At 43.5% G+C, this 12795-nt stretch overlaps 1 protein-coding gene across 6 annotated transcripts in view; it reads right to left on the bottom strand.

The window, feature by feature from the left end:
- The window catches only part of PPP4R1 (protein phosphatase 4 regulatory subunit 1), a 79034-nt gene that overhangs the window by 31186 nt on the left and 35053 nt on the right, over nt 1-12795 (bottom strand). For 4 of the 6 annotated variants that reach the window (XM_058676840.1, XM_058676839.1, XM_058676836.1 and 1 more), the window contains exons 4-9: nt 12314-12420; nt 6985-7127; nt 6424-6570; nt 3016-3123; nt 2831-2896; nt 2041-2199 (exon numbers count right to left, since the gene is read on the bottom strand). In XM_058676840.1, coding sequence (XP_058532823.1) covers nt 2041-2199; nt 2831-2896; nt 3016-3123; nt 6424-6570; nt 6985-7127; nt 12314-12420 — 730 coding nt within the window. The remainder of the gene's footprint in view (nt 1-2040; nt 2200-2830; nt 2897-3015; nt 3124-6423; nt 6571-6984; nt 7128-12313; nt 12421-12795) is intronic. The other 2 variants (XM_058676841.1, XM_058676842.1) reach the window with 1 other exon arrangement.

Genomic DNA, 12795 nt, shown 5'->3' with positions numbered 1-12795 from the left:
TTCCAACAGAAAATAGAAAGCATGCAAAGAAAAATACATCCACTGGATGGTAAAACATCAGGCAACAGAAATTATTTGTGAGACCAACCAGATTTTTGACTTAAAGACTTTCAGGTAGCCAATATAAATGTGTTGGCATGACTAAAAGAAAACACAATTTTAAAAAGTAAACAAAGTTATGAGGACAATGTTACAACAGCCAGAGAACCATATCATAAAAGAGAAATTACCAAAAAAAGTCCTGGTGCAGACATACAACTAAAGTAAGAAGTTTACTACCCAACCTCAATACTAGCTCTGAACTGGTGGGAAAAAAAGAAATTGTACTACTGAAGATACAGCAATTAAGAACACACAAGACAAAGAGCAAAGACTAGGAAACCAATGAATACAGCCTTGGAGAAACAAATGTAGAAGACCATTGAGAATATCAAGCACTGTGTGATGGGGATCATAGGGAAAGAGAAAAGAGAAGTCATATTTGAAGAAATAACTGGTCAAAATTTCCCAAATTTATTGAAAAATAAAAGCTGATTGAGGACATTCAAAAAACTTTCAAAGAGAACTAACAGATCCATAGACAATAATATCCGAATAAAAATGCTCAAAGTCAAAGGCAAGGAGAAAATCCAGAAAGCAGCAAGAGGAAAACAACACATCACTTACAGAGAACTCCTGGTACTAAGACTGACCGCCTCTGGGCCAGGATGGTGGCACAGCACAGTCAGCCTGCACCTGCCAGTGCTGGCAGGCCACAGAGCAGTCAGTGTTAGTCCTGCGTGCTCCACCTGCAATCCACCTCTCTACTTATGGCCTGGAAAAGCAGAGGAGGTTTACTCAAGTCCTTAAGACCCTGCACCCTTGGGCGAGACCTGAAAGAAGCTCTTGGCCTCCAGCCTCAAGTCAGGTCAGATGTGGTCTTTGTGTTGTGGCTTTTTGGGGAGTAAAACAGCAGTGGAAAACTCTATCTTTCTTTCAGTCTCTCTGTAAAATCAACCTTTCAAGTAAAAATTCAGTAAATCTTAAAACACACACACTCACCCTACCCTTTGGCCCTTAAGACACTGGCAAAAGATGAACAAACTAAACCAAAGGCAAGCCGAAGAGAGAATACAGTAGAGATGAAATTATGGAAATAGTTAACAGATAAACAGAAAAATCAGTGAAACCAGCACTGACTACTGCAGCCATTTGGAGAGTGAACCAGTAGATGGAAGACCTCTCTCTGTCTTTCCTTTTCTCTGTGTAAAATCTGCCTTTGGAATAAAATCCTGAAACCCACAAACTTGTGATAACCATGCTAAGTTAGCATCTTCACACAGTGCAGGGGCCCAAGCACTCAGGCCATCCTGCACTGCTTCTCCAGGGCAATGTGAGGGAACTGGATCAGAAGTGGAGAAGCTTCAAACTAAAATAGTGCTCACGTACAATTCTGATGCTGTGGGCAATGGCTCAGCCAACTGTACCACAACCCTGGTAAACCATTCATTCATTCATTCATTCATTTGTTTTTTCTTAAAGACTGTTTATTTTCTGTTGTTGTTGTTTGGTTGGTACTTTTAATTTTTATTATTTTTACTTATTTTAATTATTATTTTTATTATTTATTTTTATTATTTTTAATTTATTTTTGTTTGTTTGTTTTAAGATTTATTTATTTACTTGAAAGGCAGAGTTACAAGGAGAGAGCAAGAAAGAGATACAGACGTTTTCATCACTGGTCCACTTCCCAAATAGTCACAATGGCCAAAGCTAGGCCAGTCTAAATCCAGGAGCCAGGACTGCCTTCAGGTCTCTGACATGGGTGCAGGGGCCCAAGGACTTGGGCTGTTCTCCACTGCCCTTCCAGGTGCATCAGCAGCGAGTGGAGCACCCAGGACTCAAACTCGTACCCATACTGGAGGCTGGTGTCACTGGAGGTGACTTTACCTGCTAAGCCACTGGCCCTCATAAATTAGTTCTTAAATTATGAATGCATATTTGCTTTTAAGCAGACTAAATACACTATTTTATAGAAATGGTACTCAAACAAAAACCTACCCAGCGTGAAGGATCACTGATCAAATTAATAAACAGTGCTGATAGCTTAGTCCGCCGAATTTCTTGACATGTTGCACATGAAACCGCCATGAAACATTCCGCACAAGCCTTTCGGACTCCCCACACATTATCAGAACAAAGCTGGAAAAACCTGGGCAGCTGCACAGGAGGACAGGGTTGTATTAGACACACACACAGAGTTCAGTTTCAACAACTTCTCTTGCAAATGCTGCTCCCACTGTGTTTAAAAGAATGGGTTTTCTTAAAAAGCAGAAAAACAATTTAATTTCAATACATAGGAATTTCTATTTAACCACATCTTATAACTAAATATGCAAAAGTACAGATATTCTGAAAAAAAAAAAAAAAACTTACTGACATTCAAGACCTTATTATATTTGAACTTACTTTGCCTAACAAATGGTTTCACAAACATTTTGAGTGTTACACCATGACCACCTGATGTACCACTGTCTTAAATTAATGTGCCACCAAAATGCTTGAGGTTTGCAATAAAATTAAAGACTAAACTGAATAAGAACTGAATGTACTCAACATAATAAGGAAAGCTAAACATGAGTTAAAGGTTCTCACATACATGTGTATTTTTAACTGTCCTCAAGAAAATTCACCTGCCCAGGTTACAGATAAAACAGTTAAACTCCTAAACCCAAACTCACAATTATCGTTGAGACCTGCATTCAGCGGACACTTTAGTAAAGTTTTGGGGCGCGTGAGCGTGCTGCCTGTAACACCAGCTCACTCACTCCCTGCCATCTGAGACACTTACCAGCATCTCCTCGGTGGCTTGCTGGCCAACCACATTGCAAATATCTCCAAAATTGGCAGCACAGACCTGACAACAAAAAAATGCACTGACATTTCAAAACGCTAAAAGCAGAGTCCTTCAGAAATAGTCTACATTAACCACTAAATTTGTGTGCTCAAATAGAAAAAAACTGACTGTAAAAATACCTTCCGAACATGGAACATTCTGCAATCACAACACATCTCACAAAACCTCGGCAGGATAAGGCGCTCAGTGATGTCCCTCCCGACCATGGGAGCCATTTTGCACATTATCTAAAATAAACAAGAATAAAAACATATTGAAAATATCTGTAAGGCTTCTTTAATTAGGGTTAGCAACATAAGAATATATACTTTAAGGAAATACAAAATATTAGTTATAGCATCACTACACGGCACATACCACAAAAACATAGATGGCCAATGTCTAATTTCATCTTCTTTATCTAATAAACAATCAGAAAAATATTAACCACTGCCAACAAATTAAACAATAAAATACTAAATGAAAAATAAACCTACAGAAATTTCATTTTTATTAATGGTTTTCATTTGTTTGTTTTGTCTGATAACTTTAAGAAAAAAATTACATTTTTCCAGTAACAACAAAACAAATGATGACTGTTCAAAAGCGATTATCCTTAAGGCGACTCTGGATTAGCGCTACAAGCACTGCCAAGAAAAACCACAAGCCCTGCATGGGCAGTTCTGTGGTGGCTTGGTAAAACTTCGGGTGCTAGGAACATCCCTCCTTTCCTAGAAAAAGTAACCAAACCTTTACTAAATCCAAGTTGAAAATCACAATGTGCTCCTGAGATGGACACAAGGCAGCTGCCTGCATGAAGACACAGTCCAGTAGCTGCTGCTGCTTCATCAAGAAACGCAAGTCCGACTGAATTGTAGCTCGTTTTAGAGGCCTGCACACAAGTGTCAATCATACCTTCGACCTCACCTTCTAATGTAGAAGACTAAGTCCCTCCATTGTAATGCTTAAATTTCTGCCCCCAATATGTATCGGTTCTTTTAGAATATGCACAACCCCTACAAAAACTTCCCTAAAACTTACTGAATACATGTAATTTCCTAGGGGCAAGTCTCACAGAACCTTCCTTGAAACTCGGGGTTTTCTGGTCACTAGCCCACCTTGGTTTTGGTTTCTTCCATAAAGAAAGTTAAGTCTACTTCTTTATGAGGACAGCTCAAACCACTGTGTCTCCACTCACAGACATTTTGGATAAGGACTCTTGAATAGGGCCCAACTGTCGTGGCCTAGCGGCTAAAGTCCTCGCCTTGCACACGCCAGGATCCCATATGGGCGCCGGTTCTAGTCCCGGCAGCTCCACTTCCCATCCTGCTCCCTGCTTGTGGCCTTGGAAAGCAGTCGAGGATGGCCCAAGGCCTTGGGACCCTGCACCCACGTGGGAGACCTGGAAGAAGTTCCTGGCTCCTGGCTTCGGATCAGCATAGCACCGGCCATTGCGCTCACTTGGGGAGTGAATCATCGGACAGAAGGTCTTCCTCTCTGTCTCTCCTCCTCTCTGTATATCTGACTTTCCAATAAAAATAAGTTTTTTAAAAAAAAAAAAGAACTCTTGAATATTCCAGAGTTCCAATGTGACATGCTTCTGTGAGCGCAGAAATGGACCACATGAGGACTAACTTTACTGAAAACTAGCTGTCACTGAAAACGCCCTCGCATTCAGCACAGGAAGACATGCACTCCACGAGCGCCAATTAAAAGTCCTGGCTGCTCTCAGCTAACAACCTGGGAAAAACAGCGTCACAGCCCCAGTGTTGAGCCCCTGCCACTCACATCAGAGAACTGCAAGAAGCTCCTGGCTTCAGCTTAACCCAGCCCCGGCCACAGTGGCCATCTGGAGAGCAAATCAGTATGGAAACACTCTCTCTGACTTATCAAATAACTAAATCAAACTTTAAAAAAATCTCAGCATCATCAGAAGAGGAAATAGCACCCACATTTTGTAAATCCCGCAGTCACTTCTCTTATTTCAGTAAGCATCTGCAACCCCAAAAAATCCAAAGTTACACAGTATCACTGACCTCACGTGACTTTATTAGAATCAACCATCCCCAAGATAAAGTATATGACAAAGTAAATGCAAAACAACTGCAAGACAACTACGGAGTTCCTCCTAATGCTGGAGATCATTACACTGATTTAAACATTTCCAAGATTCATAATACAGGAAGCTGAACTCTGCTCAAGGAAATGGAAGTAGGCAGAGGTAACAGTTACGCAGCACGGAAACGTCCTGTTGCTGAATTGTACACATAAAAAGCATTAACTTTTGTCATATGAACTTCACTTGAATAAACGCAGTGTTCTCTGGTAACTGGGTATCTTAAAAACTGGAAATTTTCAAAAGATTAGAGAAAATGTCCAATTTGTCCTACTACTGGTGACCCCAAAACACAGAACATTTTTATTTTTATATCAACAAAGGTGAATATATTACTTCAGATTTAAATACAAACTCTCTAGCCAAACAGATGTGAGCACACTTCCACTATTAGCAGCCTTACTGCCTGAACTCAGGAACCAGGGATGTGACCCACAAGGGTAACTCGGGCCTAGGCAGGGACTCTCAGGCAGCTTAGGATGGCTGTCAAGGACAGCACTACCAATGCGCAAGAAACAAAACCTACCAGGAATCCTACTGTTACACTTGACTGCATTAAGTACCCAAAGCTTAAAAATCTGCGTTCCTCTGATGATCATTACTGCTGCCACCGACCAGAACAAAGCCACATGTGCTGTAAACTGCATGTGTGACAGCCCTCCACCAAAGACCCCACGTCAAGGGCCAGGGCCAGGAGTTTTTATTTCCATTGAAATACCTACACTTAACCAAGCACACATAACATTTGGACTCGGATGTTTCTTCATTCAATACAGGATTTTTTTCTTAAAGATTTATTTTTGTTGGAAAGTTAGATCTACAGAGCAAGGGAGAGACAGAAAGATCTGTTCACTGGTTCACTCCCCAAGTGGCCACAATGATTAGAGCTGAGCCAACCCAAAGCCAGAAGCATTAGCTTCTTTTGGGTCTCCCACATGGGTGCAGAGTCCCAAGGCCTCGGGCTGTCCCTTGACTGCTTACCCAGGCCTCGAACAGGGAGCCAGATGGGAAGTGGAGCAGCTGGAACACAAATCACAAATCGGTGGCTGTATGGGATCCCGGTGCATGCAAAGCAAGGACTTCAGCCACTAGGCTATAGCGCTGGGCCCAGCATGTTTTGTTTTTGAAACCACACTGCGGATGGGGGTACAGTACAGTGGTTGAGATGTCGTTTAGGATGCCCACATTCGGGAGTGGCTCAATATCTCACACCTCTGCACCTCCGTCAGTCACTCTGACAGGAGCTCTCAGCTCCTGCTACTGGGGGCATCTGCGGAGTGTCTGTCTGCATGTGTCTCTCTAAGCTTTCAAAAAGAAAAAACAGCCATGCAGCCTTAGTGGTAATAACCAGCTGATACATGTTAAACGAGATAAATCAATCCTACTATGCAGTGAGTGCTTCCTATCAGCCCAGTCCCCAGCATCCACTCACAGCCACAGCCTCGGTCTTGACGTCGTCGTTGCTGTCTGGGGCGGTGAGCTCTATGAGGACAGGGCACACCTTGGTCTCCACATCAAACCGTTCAATGAGCTCCTGTTCCAGCAGAGCCAGCAACGCTGCCTGGCTTGTTTTTCTCACCTAGGAAAGCAGTGCAACACAGAGAACACACACAATGTAATAAAACCACCCCTTGCTTTTCACAAATGTGCGAACTTGTCACCTCCACTTCAAGGATCTGTAACTGGCAGGACCTCGCAAGTAAATATCTTGGTTATTTTCTTCCACAATTACACAGCCAGAACTTGGTACAGAGCGTCATGACAAAGGTGAAATACAACAGACACCCTCAGCTGAGGATACCTAACAAAGCATTAAGCACTGCACAACAGACGGGCAGCGGCCAGTCAGAGCGCAGCTCTGCAGACGGTCCAGGGCTCGCACAGCTGGAACTAACCCATGAAGAGAAAATATTCAAATGAGATTGTGCAGGCTGGACTGTCCTACAGACATCACATGACACACAATTTAAGAACATGTAAGCAGCAGTCTTACCTGATTATTCTGATCTGCAAGGTATCTGACCACAATGGGTAGTAAGTACTTGGAAAAAGCATATGGAATCGAAGGGCGGTTTTCTTGACAAAATAATGCAATGTGAGGCACCTGTTCCATCAGCTCTGCTCTCACAGTCGGTTCTATTGAAACAAGAGAACTGTGAGCAAACAACTGTCCCATAGCAACATAATCACTCTCTGAGCTCCAGGCTTGGTAATCAGGTTCCAGACTGCAATCCTCACTGTACACAGTACCTGGTGAAACGCCAATTCTGCAACTCTCCTTACAGCCATATTCAAGTGAGACTGTCCTAAGTGAGAGCTTACTGCCCCACATGGCCACCCACCCTTCATGGTTTGCATTAGTTGCATCACTTCCTGACACCATGACATAGTAGCTTAAGTCTCCAGTTGTAGTGCTGGCATCCCATATGGTCACTGGTTCGAGTCCTGGCTGCTACACTTCAAATCTAGCAGTGAAAGACAGCCTGAGTCCTCAGGCCCCAAGAGCCCATGTATGGACCAGCCCAGCTCTAGCAGTTGCAGCCATTTGGGAAGTGAACCAGCAGACAGATCTCCCTCCCTCTCTGTCTCCACGTCGGTCTGTAAACCTGCATCTCAAATAAAAATAAATAAACCTTAAATTAAAAAAAGAATGTAAACATCACCTACAAACAATGCACTACACTGAGCTAGAAAAAATTAAATTTTACCCAATACTTAAATCAATACAATAGAGTATTATATATCCATAACCACTATGTAAAAATCCAAGACAAGTCACAACTGACTCCTAATTTATTAAGCTGACCGAAGACTAAAAGAGTAAATGAATCCCAGCAGAGGAGAAAATTCAATTTAAGCAGGAAAACAAAAAAACACCTGAAAAGACCTGAGTAAAGTATGTGCAAATTTTAAATATGAGAAATAGGGCATTTCAGATTCCCTAGGGTTTTATAGGATGAGAACTGTCCAACAAATAACAACGGAAAAATCAGCTGTTATGTCAAGGGCACCCGCCCGTTTTGCGTCATGGTGGGTTGGGCCACAGCTTAAGAGACTGACATGGTCAGAGTGAGCGTCTGACCCTGTTGGATCTGCTTCCCATTCAGATTCCTGCTAATGCACCTGCAAAAGCAGTGGTCAGGCCTCTGCACCCACATGACTTCCTGGTGTGGGCCTATTCAAGCCCTATCTCTGCAGCCACGTGGGGAATGAACCAGCAACTGCTTCTTCTTGAAAGCCACACTTCAGCAAATGTACCAAGGAAGCAGAACCCCTAACGAGACAGAATCACAGATACATGACAACCTGACCTGCCAGCTAGAAAGAGGTGTCCTCAGTGGTGCTGTGTCAACTGGCGACTCACATTAAAAAAATAAACCCATCGCTTCTCGGCCTTTTGGCTAAGATCAAGTGTAAAAAAATAAACCCACAAAATGAAATTAGCCCCTACTTCATATTGTACGTGGAACCAACTCCAGCAGCATTTTGCTGTACAAAATAGACATACTTTCTATTTGTTAATTAAAAAACTAGTAGGTTCTGTAGGAAATAAATATCTAAATGTCAAAGACAAAAATAATATGGCTTCTGCAGTAAATAACTGAGGAATCCTTAGGAGAGCGCAAAGACAAACTTCAGAATGGAAAAGCTACCCGCAATGCAGAGAAGTGATACTGCACTCCTGCAGAATGAAGGGCTCCTGAACATCTCTGACACGATCAATTGTAAAAGGAGAGACTTGCACATTCAACAAGGACGACACCTGAGGCAGGTGTGTGCCCAGCAGTTCAGCTGATGGCTGAGATGCCCACCGTCCAACATCACAGAGTCTGGAATACCCGCCTCCAGCCCGACTCCACCCCCTTCCCAGTGTAGACCCTGGCAAGCAGCGGTCTAAGTACACGAGTTATATCCCCATGGAGGAGACTGGATTGAGTTCCTGTTTCATGGCTTTAGCCTTCTATGCCCCACACCACCCCTGCCACTAGGGCTTTAAATTTTTTTTTTATTAATTAATTTATTTGAAAGGAAGAGTCAGAGGGAGGGTGAGAGATACAGACAGAGTTTCATCTGCTGATTCACTCACAAATTGGAGCAATGGCCAGAGTTGAGTTAGTCCAAAGCTGGGAGAGAGGAGCTTCTTGCCTTTTCCAGGCCACCAGCGGAGAGCTGGATCAGAAGTAGAGCAGCCAGAACTCCAACCAGCACCTACAGGAGGTGCAGGAGGTACAGGCTGTGGCTTTACCCTTTGTATCAACAGCACCAACCCCCACTAGAGGCACATGAAGAGTAACAAGCAGAAAGAGAGCAAGCTTTCTCTAACTTTCTCTCTCAAATGAAGTCAGGAGCTAGATGCCTCTTCCGGGTCTCCCATGCAGGTGTGGGGTCCCAAGGCTTTGCACCATCCTCCACTGCTTGCCCAGACCACAAGCACCAAACAGCATCCATACAGGACGCCAGCACTGTAAAATGAACGATTAGTTGAGCTGTCGCAATGGGCCCTGTAGACAACCTTTTGAGGTTTCAATCATTTCAAACACTTTAATGAAACAATGAAGGGAAATACAAAACACAGTGGAAATAAGAGAAGGGAAAAAATATCAAAATAAAGCATTTTACATGCCTCTGGGGCCAGCATGATGGCTCAATTAGCTAATCCCTCACCTGCAGCGCCAGGATCCCATAAGGGTGCTAGTTCGTGTCCCGGATACTCCACTTCCCATCCAGCTCCCTGCTTGGGGCAGTCTAGCAAAGCAGTAGAGGATGGCCCAAAGTCTTGGGACTCTGCTCCCAAATGGGAGACCCAGAAGAGGTTCCTGACTCCTAACTTTGGATCACTTCAGCTCAGCCACTGTGGCCATCTGGGGAGTGAACCAGCAGCTGAAAAGTTTTCCTCTGTCTCAAATATCTACTAAAATAAAAAAGTAACTTTGGGGACTGGTGCTACAGCCCATATGGGCGACCAATTTGAAGCTATGCTGCTCACTTCTGACCCAGCTCCTGCTTATGCTCCTGGGAAAGCACCTAAAACTAGGCCCAGTCCTTGCTGGAGGGAGCTTTAGGTTGCAGCCTGACCTAGCCCGAGCTGTGTCAGCCATTCAAGCAGTGACCCAGATGATGGAAGATCTGACGGAAGATCTCTTTCCTTCTCTGTAACACTGCCTTTAAAATAAATAAATACATCTTTTTAAATGAACGAATGAATTACTGAATTTGGAGGAAGGACTTTAACGGAGATTCAAAATCCAAACTACTGAAACTCCTCACATCTGTAGGAAAGACAACCATCCTCAATTCTAAGTAACACAGAAAATCCCAGCTAGAATAAGCTAATAGCCATTGTGGCACAACAAGTGAAGCCAGCACGTGGGACACACACATCCCACGCTGGAGTGCCTGGTTCATGTACTGGCTACCCCATGCTTTCCATCAAGCTTCCCGGGGACACCTCAGACACTTGGGTTCCTGCCAGGAACCCATACAGGCGCTGGTTTGTGTTCCGGCTGCTCCACTTTCCATCCAGCTCCCTACTGGTGGCCTGGGAAAGCAGTATAGGATGGCCCAGATCAATGGGGACCGGGGCCCTGCACCCACATGGGAGACCCAGAGGAGGCTCTTCGCTCCTGGCTTTGGATCAGCTCCAGCCATTGTGACCATTTGGGGTGACCAGATGGAAGATATTTCTATCTCTCCTTTTCTCTGTAGATCTGCCTTTCCAATAGAAATAAGAATCTAAAAAAAACAAACAAACAAAAAAACTGTTCCAAGCTGCTTAGGACTTAAGAGGATGAATATACTAACTCATTTCAGATTGTACATTCAAGTCTGTCTCCCTTGCCACTGACGTCAGCTCTGGAGCTCCCCCTGCTCTCAGGCCAGTCTCCTAGTCTTCCTGCCACCTTCTAGAATGGTCTACTACGCATCTTTACAATGTGGACCTCACGTGGCTTACAGCCTCTTTTTCTCATTCTGAGACCGGGGAGCTCCCCTGTGCTGGCCAACGGCCGTCGTTCTGAACACCTCAACTTTCTAACAGTGTCTTTTCCTCTCCATGTAGATGCCCTTTTTCTTCTCTGCACCTAATGAACACAAATGTCACATAACTATAGCTTTTCAATTGAAACCAAAAAGAACTGACTTTGAGAATCATTCTAAAAGAGGCATACACTGAAACAATTATTTACATGGAGATGTCAGTAAACTTACAAATGTATTTCCTACCATGTAAGTAAATTTAACGTGCCCAGCCCGGTTACAGCTGTTGTGGTCAACTGTGGAGTCAACCAGTGGGTGGAAGATCTATGTCCCCCTGGCTATGAAACGCTTTCAAATAAACAGATAAATCTTTGAAAGACAGAGAGACAGAGAGAAGAGACTTCTATAAAAGCTTTATTTTGGCACAGCAGCCTGGGGTCAGAGCTTCAGATCTCCCCGGCCCCTAGAAGCAGGCCGGACCACGCGCTAACTACTCTACTCCCCAGGTCGCTTCCAGCCAGCGTGTTTGGGAAGACAGCTCACACCCATGCCGCCCACGTGGGCATGTGCATGTAGTTCCTGGCCACATCTTAGCTGGTGTGAGCATTTGGGGAGCAACTCGCTAGATTTCTGTTTCACTTTTCCAAACAAATATATAAATTAAAAATTTTTAAATTAATGTAAGAGGGCCCTAATTTAATTTGCTTGTTTGTAAAAACATGCGTGAGATACATTTGAAACTTACTACTGACTTAAAGACATTAAGTTTTGTTATGTACAGCTTACTCAATAAAAAGCGAATCTTGGTTGCGGGTGCTGTGCTGCCACCTGGGATGCCAGCATCTAACACTGGAATGCCAGTTCAAGCTCTGGCTCTTCCGCACCTGTTCCAGCTTTCCTTGTAACGTGCCTGGGAAGGCAGTGGAGGACGGCCCGGTGCCTGGGACCCCAGTCACCCACACAGAAAACCTGCATGCAGGTCTTGGCTCCTGACTTGAGACTGATCCAGTCCCTGGCTACGGTCGCCATTTGGTAAGTGAATCAGCAGATGGAAGATCTCCTCCTCTCAAATAAACAAATATACATAGGAAAGGCAGACAGATTTAAAATTCCTTATTACTCCTAAAACATTAATATAAACAATGTACCTAGGTTTGTTTTGATGAAGAATTTCCAAAATTAAACTAACAGGCCTGTTTGGGTCATGGTAATACATTTTCCTTGTTAAGGAGCGACTTAACCATTCACTCTGGAAATCTTTTAGAGAAATTATACACTAACTTCCATTTTTAGAAACACAGATTTGTTAAAACAGTGAATTCAACTTTCTCTACATGAACATTTACCTGAGTCGTCAGCTAATCTGCTAATCCTTTCCAAAACAGCAGTACAATCTCTCTCATCGTCACAGACTTCCCTCAACGTATCCAGCAAACTCCGGGCCACCATCTGTCTGCAGAGAGCGCATTGGACGGCATTCAATGGCAGCAACAAAAAGACAAAACCCATGTGTTATTTTTAGCTATTATGTTAAGCTTGCACTTTCCTAAGTGGGAAATACTAGAACTGACTTTAACAAGATGAGATTCAGTATTTAGCAAAACTTTGGAATTACTTTTATCTAACTGATTTAGTAAATTTCTCATGTCATTGAAATTTCACTTCCAACAGTTCCCTCGGATTACTACTAACATCGGGGAAAACATGCTCATTCTTCACTATATAAGCTGTATCTTCGAAGCTTCCCACATCTGAACTCTGAGCAGAGACTCTGGTTTCCCACAACAGCCTGATGCAGCGGCCTGGGCACACACAGCAGCAGGGGGTG

The sequence above is a fragment of the Ochotona princeps genome, chromosome 18 (assembly GCF_030435755.1).
Source record: "Ochotona princeps isolate mOchPri1 chromosome 18, mOchPri1.hap1, whole genome shotgun sequence".
NCBI lineage: Eukaryota > Metazoa > Chordata > Mammalia > Lagomorpha > Ochotonidae > Ochotona > Ochotona princeps.
This window is presented reverse-complemented; position numbering and strand designations above follow the sequence as displayed.